Here is a 16802-nt window from a genome sequence, read left to right on the forward strand (position 1 = left end):
TCACAAAGTGTTTTTGTAGCACTTTTGAAATTCAGTCTTTTTATTGTTTTGACATCTGTGCCAGTTACATAAAGCATTATCCTTTATTCCACTTAAAGCCAAGAACTCTTACTTTCCAGGTTGCCCCTCTTGAGTTTTAATTCCAACGGAGATCTTTAATATCAATTATTTGGGATGGGGCGAATAATTTAGCGCATAAGTGAACTGTTGAGAGTTGAATGCAGATCTCCTTCGAAGTTTCAGCTCTGTTAGAGACGTGAGCTATATGAGTGCAGATGTCTTTTTGGAATTGAAAGTTTCCCTCTAAATGTGTTTCTTTATGCATGCTGGCCACTTGTCCCATTATAAATTTTGCATTGAGAAGAAGGACAGACTGCAGTGGATGGAGGCAGAGAGGTCTGAGGTGCTTGATGTGGTGTGAAATCCTGAACAGCCCAGCACCAGATCAAGACAAATCCCCATGTATCCGCAAGTCTTATAAAGCTGCTGAATTTTAATCACACTTTAATTCACAGATGTTGCTGAAACAGATACGTGAAGACATATACATCCAGTCATCATAGTTAAACGTTATCTGCCTATAAAAACAGAACTCGCACTCATAGATCTTTGACACACTGAGACAGCTCTGCAGCTGTCCAAGTCCAACTAATTTAGCATATGAGCTAAACTGCCTAAGGGGAAAATCTCTTTCTCACTAGCCTGGTTTGAATACCGAACCATGTCAAAATGGTTCAGCTGATAGAATGGCATGATGCATATTAAAACTAGCATGTACTTTTCCTCATCAGGCACTAATAGCCTTCTCTGCCAACTTGTCAGACACTGATAATGCATATGGATTGTGTTCTGTGCATTGATTGAAACATTTTGTTGTACTGCACTCAGGAGAATATTTTATTCATGAATTCAGGTTGATCACTGGCATTCAGCAATGGCATTGATTTGCATATAAAGTGGCAAGAAAATGCAGCAGCCTCAGAATGTCTTCATTGACAAAATGGTTAAGTCAAACTATTGTGTGACTATTTGTGAATGAATAACATTTCACTCTTGGATGCAAAAGTAATAGAAGATGTGTACGCCTCAAAATTCTGGTTCATTTTTTAATAAGACGCAGTTTGAATTAAAATTGTTGCATGTATATTTGCAAGCACAACTCCTGAGACACATCAGTCATATTTATGTACAGTCCTCATGTTCTGTGATTTGGTCCCTACACACAGCTACGTAATGGGAATTGTACAAATTCATCCATAATCCAGGGTACAGTGAGTACACAACAAACAAGTCGCTGCCAAACATAGTACACAAAAGTGCACCATACTTTCTTTTATGCTCTGCGGCCTGTGTCTTCCTCAGGGGTATTTCCTCTTTATTCTGTGGATTTAGAACATAAAAGAGAGAACATTTAGAGGCTAGTTCTAACAACCGTTCTCATGACTGATGTCCTGTTTTTATACTTGGGCATTTAGAAAAAGCAAGAAGTAGTTAAACACCTGGTGAAGAGATGTCACAACAGGTGTCACAGCTCATCTTATGTATGTAGTGAAAGGACAGAAACTTTAGGAGCTCAAGGGCCAACTGAGGGCTGACTGTAAGAGCTGAAAAAGTTCATGAATGAGTTCAGCTGAGCAGCACATTCAGCAGCAAACGAATTCTTTGTTTGAATGAATGATTTGCGGCTTGGTGGATTCATACTTCCTGCACCTGTATGCTGAGTACATCCGGATGATGTATCCATCAGTCCAGGATGTAAAATTGTTTAACTAGCTTAGTTTAAGTTTGCACTACAACATCCCAGACATACTATTGGCTGCTTAGTCCAGGGGAAAAAACAGTTTATACTTGACTGATCAGATTTTCTCACACCGCTATCAGAGTATGTACCGAATGTTAAATGTGTTGAAATGCAAAGAGATCGACACAAACCCTTGATCCATCCTAACTCTGTTCAGCTTCTCCATGTTAAGAGAAACTTGAGGAACTGATGTTGGGTGTCATCCAGGAACACAGAGCAGCTGAGAGCGAGTCAGAGAAAATTTATTTATGTTGTTTTTCATGAACACTTTCATTTTGTTTATCTTCCAGTTGGGAAAGCAAATTCATATCCCTCAGTTGCTTGTTTCCTGTTTGTGACTGCAGTTGTTTACTGTTGTGTTCATATATAATATATATATATATATAGAGAGAGAGAGAGAGCCTTACCTTTTAAATGTTATATGTAAATATCTTTTCCTAATATAAGGTCAACAGAAATTTCACACTATTTTGCAATGCTGCTGCTTTTTATTACCCCCTAGTGAACCCTTGAATGGGTTTACCTGTGCTTTGTCCTCCATTCGCTGAACATGTTTGCTGCTCCCACTTTAATTTATTTGGTAGTTTTACCCTCTTTACAAAGATGATTCTGGGAAACGCACAAAGAATTCCAATGTACCTATACTGTAATGTACCTGTGCAAAGGGCAGTAAACTCTATTCTGTTCTATTCTATTCTACCTTCCCAGGAGTTTGAGCAATTTAACAAGCGTCTGGGAGATGTTTCCAGACACGTGCGCATCCCTCTGCCTGTGTCCAATGTCCTGTGGGAGCACTGCATCCGCCTGGCCAATAGGACTCTTGTAGAAGGGTAAGAGAATCATAAATCACCTCTTCAGCATTGAGGCCTTTTTTGTCAGTTACTGTGAGCTGTTGTTAAAACTTCTGTTGGAAAAAACAATTTTGTTTTGGATAATAGTGTCAGCTTGTCTTTCTGTACCTGAGGGCATAGTATTTAAGTTTCCAAATCGACTTTGTGTTTTCGGTTTGGTTCAGCAAAGCTTAAAAGGAAGGCTTGAGTTCTGGGTCGGCTTAGAGTCTTGTAACACAAACCTCTAATGCTTGTGCACTAATAAACCAAGCAGTCGCACTAATCAGTGTTGTTCATATGTAATCAGTATCCTACAAAGGTACTGAGTAGTAGGAAGTAGAACTGTTGCACCTCAAAGACACAGTGTGAAACAGTTCTTTAACCATACAAATGTACCACGTTGTCTTTTTAGACAATTAAGTGAATCTGCAATGATGAAAAGACAATTCTGTGCTCTACCTGTATTATAATGACTTTATTTTCTGGAGATTTTAGTAGGATTAGGAGGCAGGAAGAGTTAAGACAAGTCTGATTGCAGCTTCTGTGACTTTACCTCCTCCGTACACTTTGTGGCTTTCTAGTTATTCTAAGTGCACTTAAAGGGTAAGAGCGCAAGTCCAGAGTGCAGTTTGACCTTGGTTGATTTTGTCACACCAGGCTTTCTCACACAAGTTACATCTGTCTCTTTACACCTGCAACAACATGTGCATATTCAAATTTGAGTAGGACTGTAGTCACAAATTCCGAAAAGCTCTGAAGGTCAAATTTACTTTAAACAACTCTGCTATGAGTGAACATCTGTTGTATTAAATATATTTTAAATGTGGCATTGATGCAAAGATGAAGGAAGATGAAAATGAAACACACACTTCAGCATTATGAATTCTTAAAACAGTACCATAACCAGACATTTTTTAGTCGCTGTGTCCTTTTTTGCAGTGTTTAACCCCCCCCATTCTCATCAATTGGTTATTTTTGGGAAAAGCCTACGAAGACACTGATCCAGGAGAAGTAAAATTGTTTCACTTCTTTGGGTCTCTTTCTTTTCTGCGTTAATCCCTTAGTTTGAACAGCTGCACATCATAAATTCAAAAAAGAAGGAAAAAAAATGTTTCCACAGCATGTTGTCAAGCACCATAAAAAGTGAGGGAGGGCAGGATTACCTACACCACCCAAAAACCTTGACAGTCTGTTGCCAGGTTCCTGTGCAGCAATCCCCCACTCTAAATTCCTGCCATCTCCTTCTGGTCCTCATGCTGGCAAACCCTGTGTGTCACATCTCCATCTCCGGCTTCACCAAAGGCCCATCAGGAAAATGCTTGGCACAGTCCACTTGTACAAATCGTAAAACGCTCTTGACTCTCTCATCCCTTGTAAAGCATTTTACCACTTTCTCCTTTGTAAGTGAGAGATATGGGTTGTGATAGGTGTCAGTGTGTGTGTGTGTGTGTGTTAGGATTTTGGATTCTTTTTTTTTTTTCTCAACACCTACATCCCCACTGTCTCCTCGCTGAGTGTGTTGAGCGAATGTGCGAAATAGGTTTTTAGATTGAAGGTGTGATTAAACACAAAAAAAAAAAAAATCTGTGGCTGTGCATCCAGTCTGTCTGATCAGACTGGATGCACAGCATTACTGAGTCGGAGCGGCTGGATGGTGATGAAGCGAGACGCTAACAGCTGACAGTTCTCATGAGGTTACACACATTTTATTGGGAACGAGAAACCGGCTGGTGTTGACGGCAGAATCATCCTGGGCCGCTAATAGATTGTGCGTCTTACAGTGAGACTGCTGGTGGGGTTGTAATATCAGGTGCAGAAAATGAGTTAGGTCAAAAACAGATGTTTGTTAAGCGGTTTAGTGCACTCCAAGTGTTTTGAGAAAGAAAGAGAACATTGGACATTAAGCTGAGGTGGAGGACTTGGCCTCTTCCACTGAGAAAAGGGAACATGTTTACCTCCCAACACATTTGCTGAGCACTTTCCTTCCCATTGCATAAGAGAACTTTTGAACCCTTTCCAATGAACAAATGGCCCATTTCGACTGAGATGCTCTGCAAATTTAAACTGCTCTTGCAGACTTCTGCTGTTTGTTTAGTTCTCCCACCATGCACACATAATCACACACACACACACACACACACATATCCCACCCCTCTGGCACGCTACAACACTGTGGTCATATTTATTTGTTTGTACTCCGACTCGCGCAGCCTGTTATTCAATTTCTCTGTCCAGCGCTCTTCTCCCTTTAGAGAGTCGTCGAAATGGTTCTGTTAGCATTCTGTGCTGAGACTCGAACACTCAGCCCAAAACTCTGGCAGATCTGACAAGCGAAACAGAGAGCGAGAGAGAGAGAGACAGAGGATGACAGAAAGAGGTGATGAAAAAGAGAGAGAAAAGGGAGGGTCGGCCAGAAAATGGAAACAGAAGTGTGAGACAGAGAGAGTTTTCAGAGAGGAGACCTGTCTGTGTGGTGCATTAATGTTCTGTAGATGTCACTCAGACTGACCTGCCAAGTGGACAACAGTCTGTTCGCTGCCAAACACATGAAGCACGATCAGCAGCACACACACACACACACACACACACACACTGAAAAACATGCGCGTTCTGGCCCACACACTCGTTTACTGACACGGCACAGACAGTTGTGTAGACCAACATGACTTAACGTTTGATATAGACACACACCTAAGGACATAAACACACGCATAACTCACTTGTTCAGATATTCACAAAAGAAGACAAAAAGGAAATGAAAGAAAACGCATGCAGAAGCAAAATTATAAAATTAGTGTTGTGTGTAATATACTAATGACATGTATTGAAAGTTCATGTATACTGCTCTGATGTGACAGTTTAATTATTACTGGTATTACACATAGCAGTACCTGCCTATATTAAGTGTATTCATGTGTCTCTCCTTTTGATTTCCGTCAACACATGCTTGTATGCTTTTACTATAAGTCACTTAGATAAAATTGTTAGCTAAATAAATATAATGTAAAAACTCTAACAGATTTGTAAAACACATCTTCCAGGCAAATTCTTTTATGCATAACAAGTTCAAAGTGAAATACAGGAAAGATGACTTTGCGCTATGTGTATCTCTTCCATTCCCCTCTTTTGCTCTGTTCTCTGCTGCAGCTACGCTAATGTGAAAAAATGCAGCAATGAGGGCCGTGCGCTGATGCAACTGGACTTCCAGCAGTTCCTCATGAAGCTGGAGAAGCTGACCGATCTGCGACCCATCCCTGATAAAGAGTTTGTTGAGACCTACATCAAGGCTTACTACCTGACGGAGAATGACATGGAGCAGTTCATTAAGAACCACAGGGTGAGACAGTGAAGCAGGCTGGTTCTGTGAAACGCTAAATATAAAGTCTCTGTAGTTCTGTTTTCCTCCAAACATTTGCCCTTTTGTTTTACTGACTGACTTCATCATGTCTTCGTGCAGGAGTACTCCATGAAGCAGCTAGCCAACTTGGTGAACGTTTGTTTGGGCTCGCATATAAACAAGAAGGCTCGTCAGAAACTTCTGGCAGCCATTGATGACATCGACAGACCCAAAAGATAAACTGACGACCAGAACAGACCCTGACCGTATCAATCAGCCACAGAGATGGACACTTCCTGCCGAGGGGACTCCCACAGTGGAGCTCAGCCTAGAATGTCTTCATTTTCACTTTAGAGTATTCATGTTGTGGTGTGTTCAGAGAGCAGTGCAGCACATACAGAAGCAGAACTACTGTATACAGCAATTTAAAGCTTATATGTTGTACTAATTATCTGATAGTCTCTGGTACTTATGTGGTCAAAAACTCAAACAACTACTTGTTGAAGGCAGCTCACACGACAGACATGCTGATGGACGTCAATACTGCTTCAGTTGCTCAGCACATACGCCCTCACATTTTCGTTGAACAAACATGCCACTTACAAAGTTCTTATGCAACCACAACAATTTCAGTCTGTTCTGCCAGTACAAGAACCGTCAGTGTCACATGACATGTAGCTTCACCGTGTGGCCCTTTTCAACAAATGTTTCTGATATGACTCCAATCTTGAAAACAAAGAAAAAAAATGACAGAACAATTTCAAGTTGCTAAGTTTGCGTGATTTTCCAAAATTTTGTGGTAAATATGTCCCAGGTACAGATCTGAGAGCAGTCTGTAGTAGTTATAAACTTCCACTATATGATATGAAGTCTGGTCACATGATTGAATGTGCTCCCTGAAGGACAGGCAGTAAGATCTGGCATATCGTTCATTTTAATCATTCATTCTATCATTCCAGCCCATGTTTTTGCTGTATATTATTCCACTTCAGGGTGTTTGTTGTGCCTGACTGGATGCTCGGCTTTTTGTTTTGTTTTTGTTCATGAATGATATAAATCTAATGATAATCCTAGAAAATAATCTAAATTGCTCTAGTTAACATGTAGTATACTTGCACCAGCTGCATTTGTTTGTTTGCTGTTTATCATATCTGTGGGGGAAGCGATTTTAGCGCCCTGTGGTGGGTTTTCAAAGGTCTTCTTTGAGTTTAATCTCCAGTCTTCTTGCTGAGCAGAGACATGTTGATTTATATTTTATCTGTTCTGTAGTTTTGTGCATTCAGGCACTGATTATGTGACATCATCATAAGTTTGTAGTTGCACTGTATCAGCGATACAACGATAAGAGTTTCCTCCAAAGCTTTAAGGCCCCTTCACCATTCATCTCCATTAGTTCAACTTGACCAGACCTGCCCAGAGGCCAGATTGATTTACTGTTGCGAAGAAAAAAAAACAAGGATATTAGAAGTTTTTGATACAGCTTCATGTTTTGTGTGCAACTGTTCCAAGAAAAATACTGTAAATGTGAATGTTTTGAACAATGTCTGTATTTATTTCTTGCTTTGTGTCTTGTTTGGGGTTTTTATATGATTGCAGGACGTGTGCTGTCATCTATCACTTCTCGGTATCTTGTAACTTATCAGCTAAAGCTAATACAATATTTAAACCTTGTCAAATTATGTTAAGGGTTAAGTGCACTATAGTGAAAATCTGTAATCAGTGTTGGAACTCTAGATTGAAACAAAATGATTCTAATATAATAAACACACTAATGGACTCAAATTGTCTCTGTTATTCTCAACCACTTTAGTCTTACAGTGCCACAAATAAGCTACATTATCCATAAATCATATCCAACCTTACATTCTCTGTGCTCCAACAGTTTCACTGGAGTCGCTGTCACCATTCATCAGAATATAAGAGTGTTACCTTTCAGCTGCGCTGCTGTCCATCCTAATAATGCTTTACTCAGCCAGGAGCAGGACGCTGTCAGAGTAATTAATGTGGCTTCCTGTGTGGTTACAAGCCCTCAGCCTTCCTGTTCAGGAGGAGCCTACTGATCAGGCTGGGCTGAAAGAGTTGAGAACCACTCATTGTAACTTCACACAAACTGACTGAATGCAGAATCTGCTTTAAGAGATAAGGCCTAACCACCTTCTATGAGCCATGACCTACCTGCGCACCTTTACATAAAGTCCTTTTGTCAAGTCATTACAACACACATGACCTGACTTGTTAGAACTTAATTTAAAGACAGACTTTTATGAGATATCAACCTGTTATTAACCTTCTTTGCACATGATTTTAGGCGTAGTCTCCTTAAATGGTTCCTAATGTTCTTTGCAAACTACATTAAAGCGATAAACAGCTGAAATGTTTTGTAAATGAAGCAAGGCCAATGAGCTTGTTCAGCCAGATGATCAGAGGTTGAGTGGCGCTGCATCCTGGATGAGGTGATACATTAGGTTTATTTGTTTATTGCTATTCCTAAATGGATGGTTTCATACTCTGCTGCTGTTTGCTGCATCATGCAGGTCTCTCCAAGCATCCAAATGTGGGCTTTACTCCCTTTTAGTTCGCCATTGAGGGGGTATGTAGTATCATTTTTGCTGGCTTTGAATGTTGCCTTTTGGGGAACAACACAATACAGCAATAACCAAAAAAAAAAGAAAGAAAAAAATGCAATTTGTGATTCTGGACCATATAAAATTTTATATTATTACATATACTTATTAAAATATTCTTTGAATACTATTATCCTTCATGGTGTGGTGACAGTGTGACCAGCAGTATCTGTGGTTTTCACTGTTTGTATTGTGTAGCAGTATTTAGAAACATTCAACAAGTCATGCGCTCCATCTTTTCTTGCAGTGCTGGTCCTTCCCACACTCTGAATCATGACCCTCACAGCACCACCGTTCCCATTGTCTTTGCGTGACACGTCAGAGTGCCCACATGGATCCTTCCCCTCCTGTAATGGCATGGCCCAGTTACTCTTTCAGAAGAAAAGGCCAGGCACTCTTTGCTCCTGCATGTCTGCCCCTCTGCCAAATTTCATGAGCCAAGCCCTTATAAATCGCTATCACTGACCTACATGGCCTCTATCATCCCATTGTCTGTTCATATGCACTGACACAGACTTCGTTCATGTTTATTCATAAATATGTAACTGAGAACAATTGCTGGCAGAGGCAATTAGTAATGTGTACTTTGCATTTTGATTAAAACTGTGGAGAGAAGCGGGTAAAAAATAGGCAAAAATGTGGCAACCAGAGGAGATAATGGTGAGTTGTGCTAATCAATTTTCTTGGAAATCTTGGGCTGCGAAATACTGATTCAAAATCTCCTGAGCTTTCGTAAAATTTCACTGAGAACCAAATTTGATTGTTCATTTAAAAAGAACTTACTAGATGTTTCATCAGGTTAAAAATCTGAGGTATGTTGAGAATTTGAAGAGATCATCGAACTCAATTTATGCAAAAAAGATGCAACTTTGACTCTAATATGGAGAAAGTTAAAGTTCACACAGGAAATAAAAGTACTTCAAATAGGAGCTTTTTGGTGTGCGTACCTCTTCCTTTTTTCAGCGTTGTGTGTGATCCAGCATGCCAGTGGATGTTGGGATGTGCATGTTATTATGAAGAATGGTCTCAGCAGGTTAAGATATGTCTTTCGGCCTCAGGCAAGGGATGGCTTCTTCTTTTACTTCCACTGTCTCAGAATCTAGGAAAAAACAAAACAAAAAAGGTAGTAAACATCTGATGCATTTATTGGTTTGTTTTTCTAATATTTCTTTTAAATGCAGGCAAACAAAGACAAACCTTTGAAACCAGAGTTTTGGAGTTGTACTCTAAATGAATAACTTGAACTTACTTTAATGAAATGTGAATAATCCCTTTGCATTCATTCCCTTGTGCTTATATTAAACATCTGCTTGCCATTCTCTATCAAATTTTCATTTCGAGCAATTTGTTTATTGTTTTGTTTTTTAACAAGTCTTTAAAGAGCCCACTGAGGGGACAGGGTTGAGTAGCTTGTCTTCCTCACCAGGTCATTTTAGAAGGGGGGGAAAAGACAGAGTTTATCATCTCAAGAGATATGGAGTAGAAAACACACTTAGGGTGTCAAGCAAACTGGAACTCACACACACACACACACACACCCACATACACACACACATACGAAGACCTTTTAATCTCAGTGTCTCACTCTGTAAGAGCAGAAAATCGAAAACTCTAACCAGGGAGCTGTGCACAGTTTAGACAAACCTATTCCCTCTCTTATAATGACAGCCAAGTGTATTCACAGAGCTTTTCATTAAAGCAGGCTTATTGATTTAGCCATGACATTGCACACTCGTCTATTACCGTGCACACAAAGGAGTTCAGAAATGTTCATGGCATGTGCTTCAAACTGGCGCTGCTAACATAAGTCCTCATTTTGCTATAGAAGTCAAGGCATAGCTGAAGCTACCAAACAAAAATGGCAGTTGGCACAATGAATGTATGTGCTTGTCAGTGTAAGGAAATAGTTTAATATAGATATAACAGAGAATGCAAAGGTTTCATTCACATTTCATTAAAGTAAGTTCATTCCATTCAGTAATTCAAAACTATTTTCTAGCATTTAATATCAGTATACTCTTTTTCATTGCCATACTGCAAGATGAAGCAGCTAACTGGATGTCAGACTCCACAGCCCTCTGAGATCCTTGTTCCACCAGTCGCTGCTAATTTGTTGCTCTACTAAATGTGCTTTGGCGGAAACAAATGTCTTGTATGGTCGTAAACACGAGCAGAGCAGAGAAGCCTCTCAACAAACATTAGGGTTCCCTTTACATCAGAGTGGATGAAGTAGGGCCTGTTCCCCTGCAGAAAGCTCACAGTTCAACATTCAGCTTGAAATTAAATTGATTTCAATCAAACTAGCAATAAAGTTTAATTGAATGCTCTGAGGGTATTGCTATAAAAATAACATGAGCAATATCACATTGGAATCTCCTTTTTCCACTGAAGCAGATATATTTTAACAGTGAGCATGCACTTGTACATGATGTATCCAGCCTTGTATTCCAGCTCACATCATGTAATAATATCTTATCAGCAGCATTTTCTGGTTCTCTTGGAAATACCCTCAAACAAAACACTAAGTCAATACTCCCCTCTTTGACAAATGCATATTGATTTTTCTCCTCTGGACTCATGTTTTAGTGTTTATCACACAATTTAAAAAATGGGACGGTGTATTTTAGACATCTCATTTCACAGAGGTGAAGGTTTATTTTTCCACAGGGGAGCTCAAGTGTGACTTTGATGGAAAATGTTTCAGGTCAGTTTGCTGGCAGCAGGAATATCTTTTCTCTGCATATGTTTGTTATATAATAATCGGAGTCCTGAGCCAATAGCTTGCCTGATGCTGCAGGTGCTGCAAAGATGGCTGATGGATTTACTGACATTTTCACTCAGAGGGCACTGGAAAAATAACATACTGTATCCTAATCATCACTGCTTCACTGCTGAGGCACTCAAAAGGATGACTTCACCTTGCTGAGGATTTATTTTGTATTGAACTTGGAAATAAATTGGTCAGTCTACATGATGTTTGCTACCACATCACACCACCTTACAGGACTCAACAGTAAGAACTACCCACACAAGTAAAATGCCTCATACAACTCAACTGTCCAATCAGGCAAGAGAATATAACAAATGATGTTTTCTGGAGTTGATGAGAGGGAGCTATAAATGAGCCATCTCACTCCATAGCTTTTAGAAGCTTTCCATCAGTGACAGAGTGTGTCTTTGTTTGTTTAATGACCTTTATGTACTAGAAACTAAAAACAAACTTTGCAAAACTCAGAACATGTCATAGGATTTTAATCTTCTTGAAAAGACATGACTTCACTCTCCACTATGCAGGACAAGTGAGCCATGAATGAGGTCCATAGACGTACAGTAGATGAGAGTCGTACTAATGAGCCGAATATTTATACTGGTAAGCAAAAAAAAAAAAAAAAAAAAAAAAAAAAAAGGATTATCCACCTAATTTCATGGGTCCTGGCCTCGCAAGTCCTCCATCTCACAACAAAACAAACAGAGTGGTGACTTTTGTGAGACAGAAAACAAATAAGCGAGTCTCTGTATTTTATCAGCCACAGTATCTATAAACACATCTAACTGTGTTTGCAGTATATTCACAACATGCAAATATTTATGAAGAGTGTTGTTTGTGTTTTCAGATGTATTGTCGAGTATTAAAAAAAAGCACAGTGTCATCTAACTATTTTACACGTTGTGAGGAGAATTTAACAAACAATGTGTCAGTATTTAACAATAACATACCGCAGGTTTGACTGTATTTATCACAATTCAGACAAACAAACATGTTTGACCTGAAGGTTGAAACAGACAGACTCATCATTAGTAAACATTTAAATTGGATTAACCCTGTAGATATTGATCTTAAGCTCAGGAAAGAAAAGAGGCACCAAGAAGTTTGATCTGCATACTGAAATCACATTGTGCCCTTGAGACAACACTAACACTGACAAAATGGAGAACAGTGCTTCACTAAAGTTGCATTGCATCAGTTTCTGCCTTTCTTAACTTCGATACTTAACAAGATCTTTAATTCACGTGACAACTTCCTGTGAATTGTTGAAATGGTTGGCAGAGACTGTCTGCAACTTCTACTGCATTCAAACAAAAATCAAGCATAATCACATTGCCAGTAAAAATATCTTGCTGACAGCAGGATGTACAAACAGTGATCCAGAAATCATTACAGTATTTTCCTTTTTACTGGATGGCAAAATAATGAAAGCAATACATCAAGCAGGGGAAAGCAGACCTGCTCCTGTTCTCTGTCTTCCATGGAAAATGCGTTTCACGACCACCATTACCACGTAGACCAATATTTCACACACTAATTTGTCAAAGGCCCCTCCGCATACTTTTAGTAATGCAATCTGTATACCTACCTTCCATTTCAATCATTTGCTTATCATGAGGCCCAGCGTGCTGCTCTTGGCTTTCCCTGTTTCTCATTACTCAGAGGGAAGCTGTGGCCTATAGATCAGGGAGTGTAAAGCAGTCAGAATGAAGCTTTAACAGGACCTGCGCTCACCTCAAACCGTGACAGCTTTTCTTTTAATGGCAATTACACGCTGCCTTTACTTCTTTCCCAGAGTGACACTGTGTAAGTGTGTGCACTGAAGCCATTCAGAGAGGGACGGACAGAAATACGTATACTAGTAATATCCTATATGATACAAATATTGAACATATACAGTATGTGCTGTGTGACTGAATGCTAATGTGTGTGCAGTGTGCCTTTCTTTCTCCTCACTGCAAGAGAGAAGGGATTATTAAATACAAACTTGGACCTTTGGGTATTTGTCTGTTTGGGTATTACTCACCAGATCATCAATAACCAGTCAGGGAGGCTTCGCTACAAACAGACTGGGCAACATTTGATGATCAAACAAGTTGCAAACAAGCCAATAGTTCAGTTAGATTTTTTTGGAGATAAAACTGAAAGTGTATTTCAACACAACGATTCTTAGTTTCAGGTGATTATAGTAATGGGAACATAACTGTTAATATTATCATATTGTATGTATTGTAATACATCATTATATGTATTCCATTTGTCAATAGTACAAGTATTTACATTTTATGCAACATTATACTTCTACTCCACTACGTTACAGAAGCCATTACTTTTGTCTGATAGCTGTAGTTACTAATACTTTTCATATGACGATTTTTTAAACCCCTTCTGACCGGAGAAAAATATGTATCTCCAAATTTGGTATTTTTTAAATTTAATTTTTCTGATGTACTGAAGAATTAAGCTAATATTTGACTGACTCTTGGATGGAACTGCTAAATGAATTGTCATAAAACTGAAATCTGAGAGCTGTGTGGTTGATATGTGATTGATTTTATGTAATATGATGCATTGCTGTTGATTTATCTACCCAACAGTACACTATAAAGTAGTTAAAATTAGCTCAACTATGAATATCTGTATCACTATCAAAATGTAATGCAGCAGTAATATTTACCCCAAAACATCACATTTAATAATAAATCACTCACAGGGAACTCTTTACTGCACAATAAGTACTTAAGTACATTTTTCTGATATGCTATTCTACTCAAAGAGCTGACCAAACAGTCTTACCTCAATGTCCATTTAGTTGGTGGAGCTTCTGACTGACAATCATGAGCATAGATTTAATTCTGGCAAATCACTGAAGTAGAACTTGCAATCAGCTAACTGGCATCAGCTGTTTCATTTGTGCTTCACAGTCACATCTCATCCACAGCTGTGTAACTATCAGCTCACTGGTGATGACAATTCATATAAGCAACCTGACATTGTTACTGATAAGCTCATGCCAGTCTGCCACAGCGTTCACCTGATGTGCTATATTTTGATGTAACTAAGGTGTATATATTCATGTATATTTATTAAGAAGGGATTTGTTCTCCCATCCCTCAAAAAACAGAGCTTTTGTAGCCACATCCAACTGAATAAACATTTGCTATGAAGAGTGAATCCCTTGACATGATTGCCTTTAATTAAATAAATTATCATGGAACTTCAGATGTTCACTTCTGAATGCTAGAAATTCTCCTCCATGTTGATTTTAAGGGTTTAAGTGTAGTTTAAGTGTAGTTAAAACAGTCCAGGGTGAGCACTTTGAACCCGATGACCTTCAGCCCTCTTGGTTTCCAGTTTTTTGTAGCGTTCAGTATGTACCATTTCCGATGGTGACGCTGACAGTCCTGTGGGTTTAGGTGTGTACTTGGTGAATGAGACCCTGTAAGCAGACCATGTGGGTTCAGCTCATTGCCGGCTAAATGTGTTCTGAGTTTTTGTGGATCTCATCCTGGATACCCCAAAGGATGACAGAAACTCAAAGCCATATGACGCACAGACCTGCTTCAGATAAATCATCTCATCCGATCCCATATGGACCTCAGCCAGTATTATTTAAATATTCAAATTATTCACAGGATTAACTTGAGGTTGGTGTAAACTCACTAAAGTGGCTGCATTATGCATCTGTCTTGTGCATGTGCTTGAATTTTTTTCAATTATTAAAATATTTGTACTTCAGTACCTTTGAGGTACTTGGAGCACATAAAAACAACCTTGTTTACTTTGTGCTCAAAAACATCCTTTGGTTCTGCCTTCTGTCTTTGTTTCTCTCTCCATCCTCATAGTCATTCATCATCAGAATTCTAATTTATTATCCTGTCAGAGCCTTTGTGAGTAACATACAACCAGTCACACTACTGTATTTAGGCAAAACACAAGTGAAGGATTTCATTCAAATAAGAAAAATCCTGCTTAACTTTGTCAGTGATAGTTCACTTCCTCTAAAACAGTATAATCCTGTCTCCAGTGTCCGTACTAATGTCACAGGATGCTCTGGCCTCTTGCCTTGGTTTCATTTTTTCATGTCTGTGTTTGTTGTTTACTCGTGTGCATGGCAGACACTGATGTTCATCTTCCACTTCAGCAGCCATTTTAAGACCTTTTGAGGTGAGACAGATTGGTGCCGTCTGGGTTTGATTTAAGCTTTGATAGGTAATATGTGGTGCGTATCGGCTTGGGTTCTACAGGCAGTTTTGAATGACACTAAACAGTAAGTGCCTTATCTGTAGGTGGAAAATGGCTGGCTTTCCTCTTGTAACCCTGAGGGTGAAACACACACATCCTTTTGAGTGTGTGACTTACGGCCGGAGTGTGAAGTGCCTTGAAGTATCAAAGTGTGTGGGCTGTTCGTGCTGAAGCAATTTTAGGATCTATTTGTGCTTAAAATATGATGTGCGTGCTAGAAATGCACAAGCAGGCTATTTGCTAGATATGTGAAACATAACACACACCTCTGGCATTTGGGATCTAGAGTTTTTGTTTTAATGCATTTTTTTGGAAAGTCTGTGGGAAGGGAGCTCACTTGATGAACACAAGCTGATTAACATTTTATTAATAGGTTTTAGAGGTGCTAGTTGGTGGATTTTGTTTGACAGAACTGGGCTAGCTGGTTCCATCTGTTTCCATTTTCCATTCCTATTTATAATAATCGTCTGCTCAACTTCTCACCTAAGTGGATTAACATATTTTACTAAATATCAAACTATTACTTTAATGTGTCTACAGAGTAAGAAATACGTACACCAAGTAAAGTAGCTCATTTCGTACAGTGTTTCAGTGCCGTGCTGCGATGAGGGGGTGCTTTGGACGCCTGCATGTAGGTTTGCTGCCCCGACAAAACAACAAAAATAAACCTAGAACAGAGCTGACCTCTCAGTTTAGCTAACTTAGATTTCTGAAGATTTATACACTTTGCCTGAACTTTTGAATTATATTGTTATTCCATGCTCTCACGCCATGAATCCGCTGCATCTTCAAAAAGTTTGGATGACAGCTTTCACATCAGCGGAAAGGGAACCAGCCAAAAGGATAAGTGCACCAGAGTTTGCTTGAAACATAAAGAATAAGTAGGGGGGTGTGAAAACATTTATTTAAACTCTTGAACCAACCCTTCTAAATTTCATATTTTTCTTTCTTCTCACTTGTCACATGTACGTATGTGAACAAAAGCACACAACATTTAAAAGCATATCAACTGCCTGTCTCTAATGTCCAGATGCCTCTCGAAGCTGTATCTCTTCAAAAGGTTCTTGAAATCACACTGCAGGGATAATAAAACAGAAATAAGTCAGTTTTTCTCCTGCTGTGCTGGGACCTCTCTTAAAATCCTCTGAGTGCTGTGGAAAATTGAAACACACAGCCTTTTGGATGGAAAGGAAACTGG

The 16802-nt window shown here is 39.2% G+C and overlaps 1 protein-coding gene and 1 long non-coding RNA gene across 4 annotated transcripts in view; one reads left to right on the plus strand and one right to left on the minus strand.

Annotated features, from left to right (window-relative positions):
* The window catches only part of vps50 (VPS50 EARP/GARPII complex subunit), a 91655-nt gene extending 83905 nt beyond the window's left edge, over positions 1 to 7750 (plus strand). For both annotated transcript variants that reach the window (XM_046416991.1, XM_046416992.1), the window contains 3 exons: positions 2510 to 2631; positions 5779 to 5968; positions 6089 to 7750. In XM_046416991.1, coding sequence (XP_046272947.1) covers positions 2510 to 2631; positions 5779 to 5968; positions 6089 to 6208 — 432 coding nt within the window. In that variant the 3' untranslated portion in view covers positions 6209 to 7750. The remainder of the gene's footprint in view (positions 1 to 2509; positions 2632 to 5778; positions 5969 to 6088) is intronic.
* A 909-nt stretch (positions 7751 to 8659) lies between these two features.
* LOC124074277 lies at positions 8660 to 14234 on the minus strand. Of its 2 annotated transcripts, XR_006845830.1 has the most exons (4): positions 14156 to 14218; positions 12948 to 13035; positions 9540 to 9691; positions 8660 to 8939 (listed from the first exon to the last, which is right to left on the minus strand). It is a non-coding gene; the product is annotated as an uncharacterized LOC124074277 (long non-coding RNA). The 2 variants fall into 2 exon arrangements; XR_006845831.1 differs by lacking the exon at positions 12948 to 13035 and having other exon boundaries at positions 14156 to 14234.
* Positions 14235 to 16802: the final 2568 nt, after the last annotated feature.

This window comes from Scatophagus argus, chromosome 17 (assembly GCF_020382885.2).
Source record: "Scatophagus argus isolate fScaArg1 chromosome 17, fScaArg1.pri, whole genome shotgun sequence".
Classification (NCBI taxonomy): domain Eukaryota; kingdom Metazoa; phylum Chordata; class Actinopteri; family Scatophagidae; genus Scatophagus; species Scatophagus argus.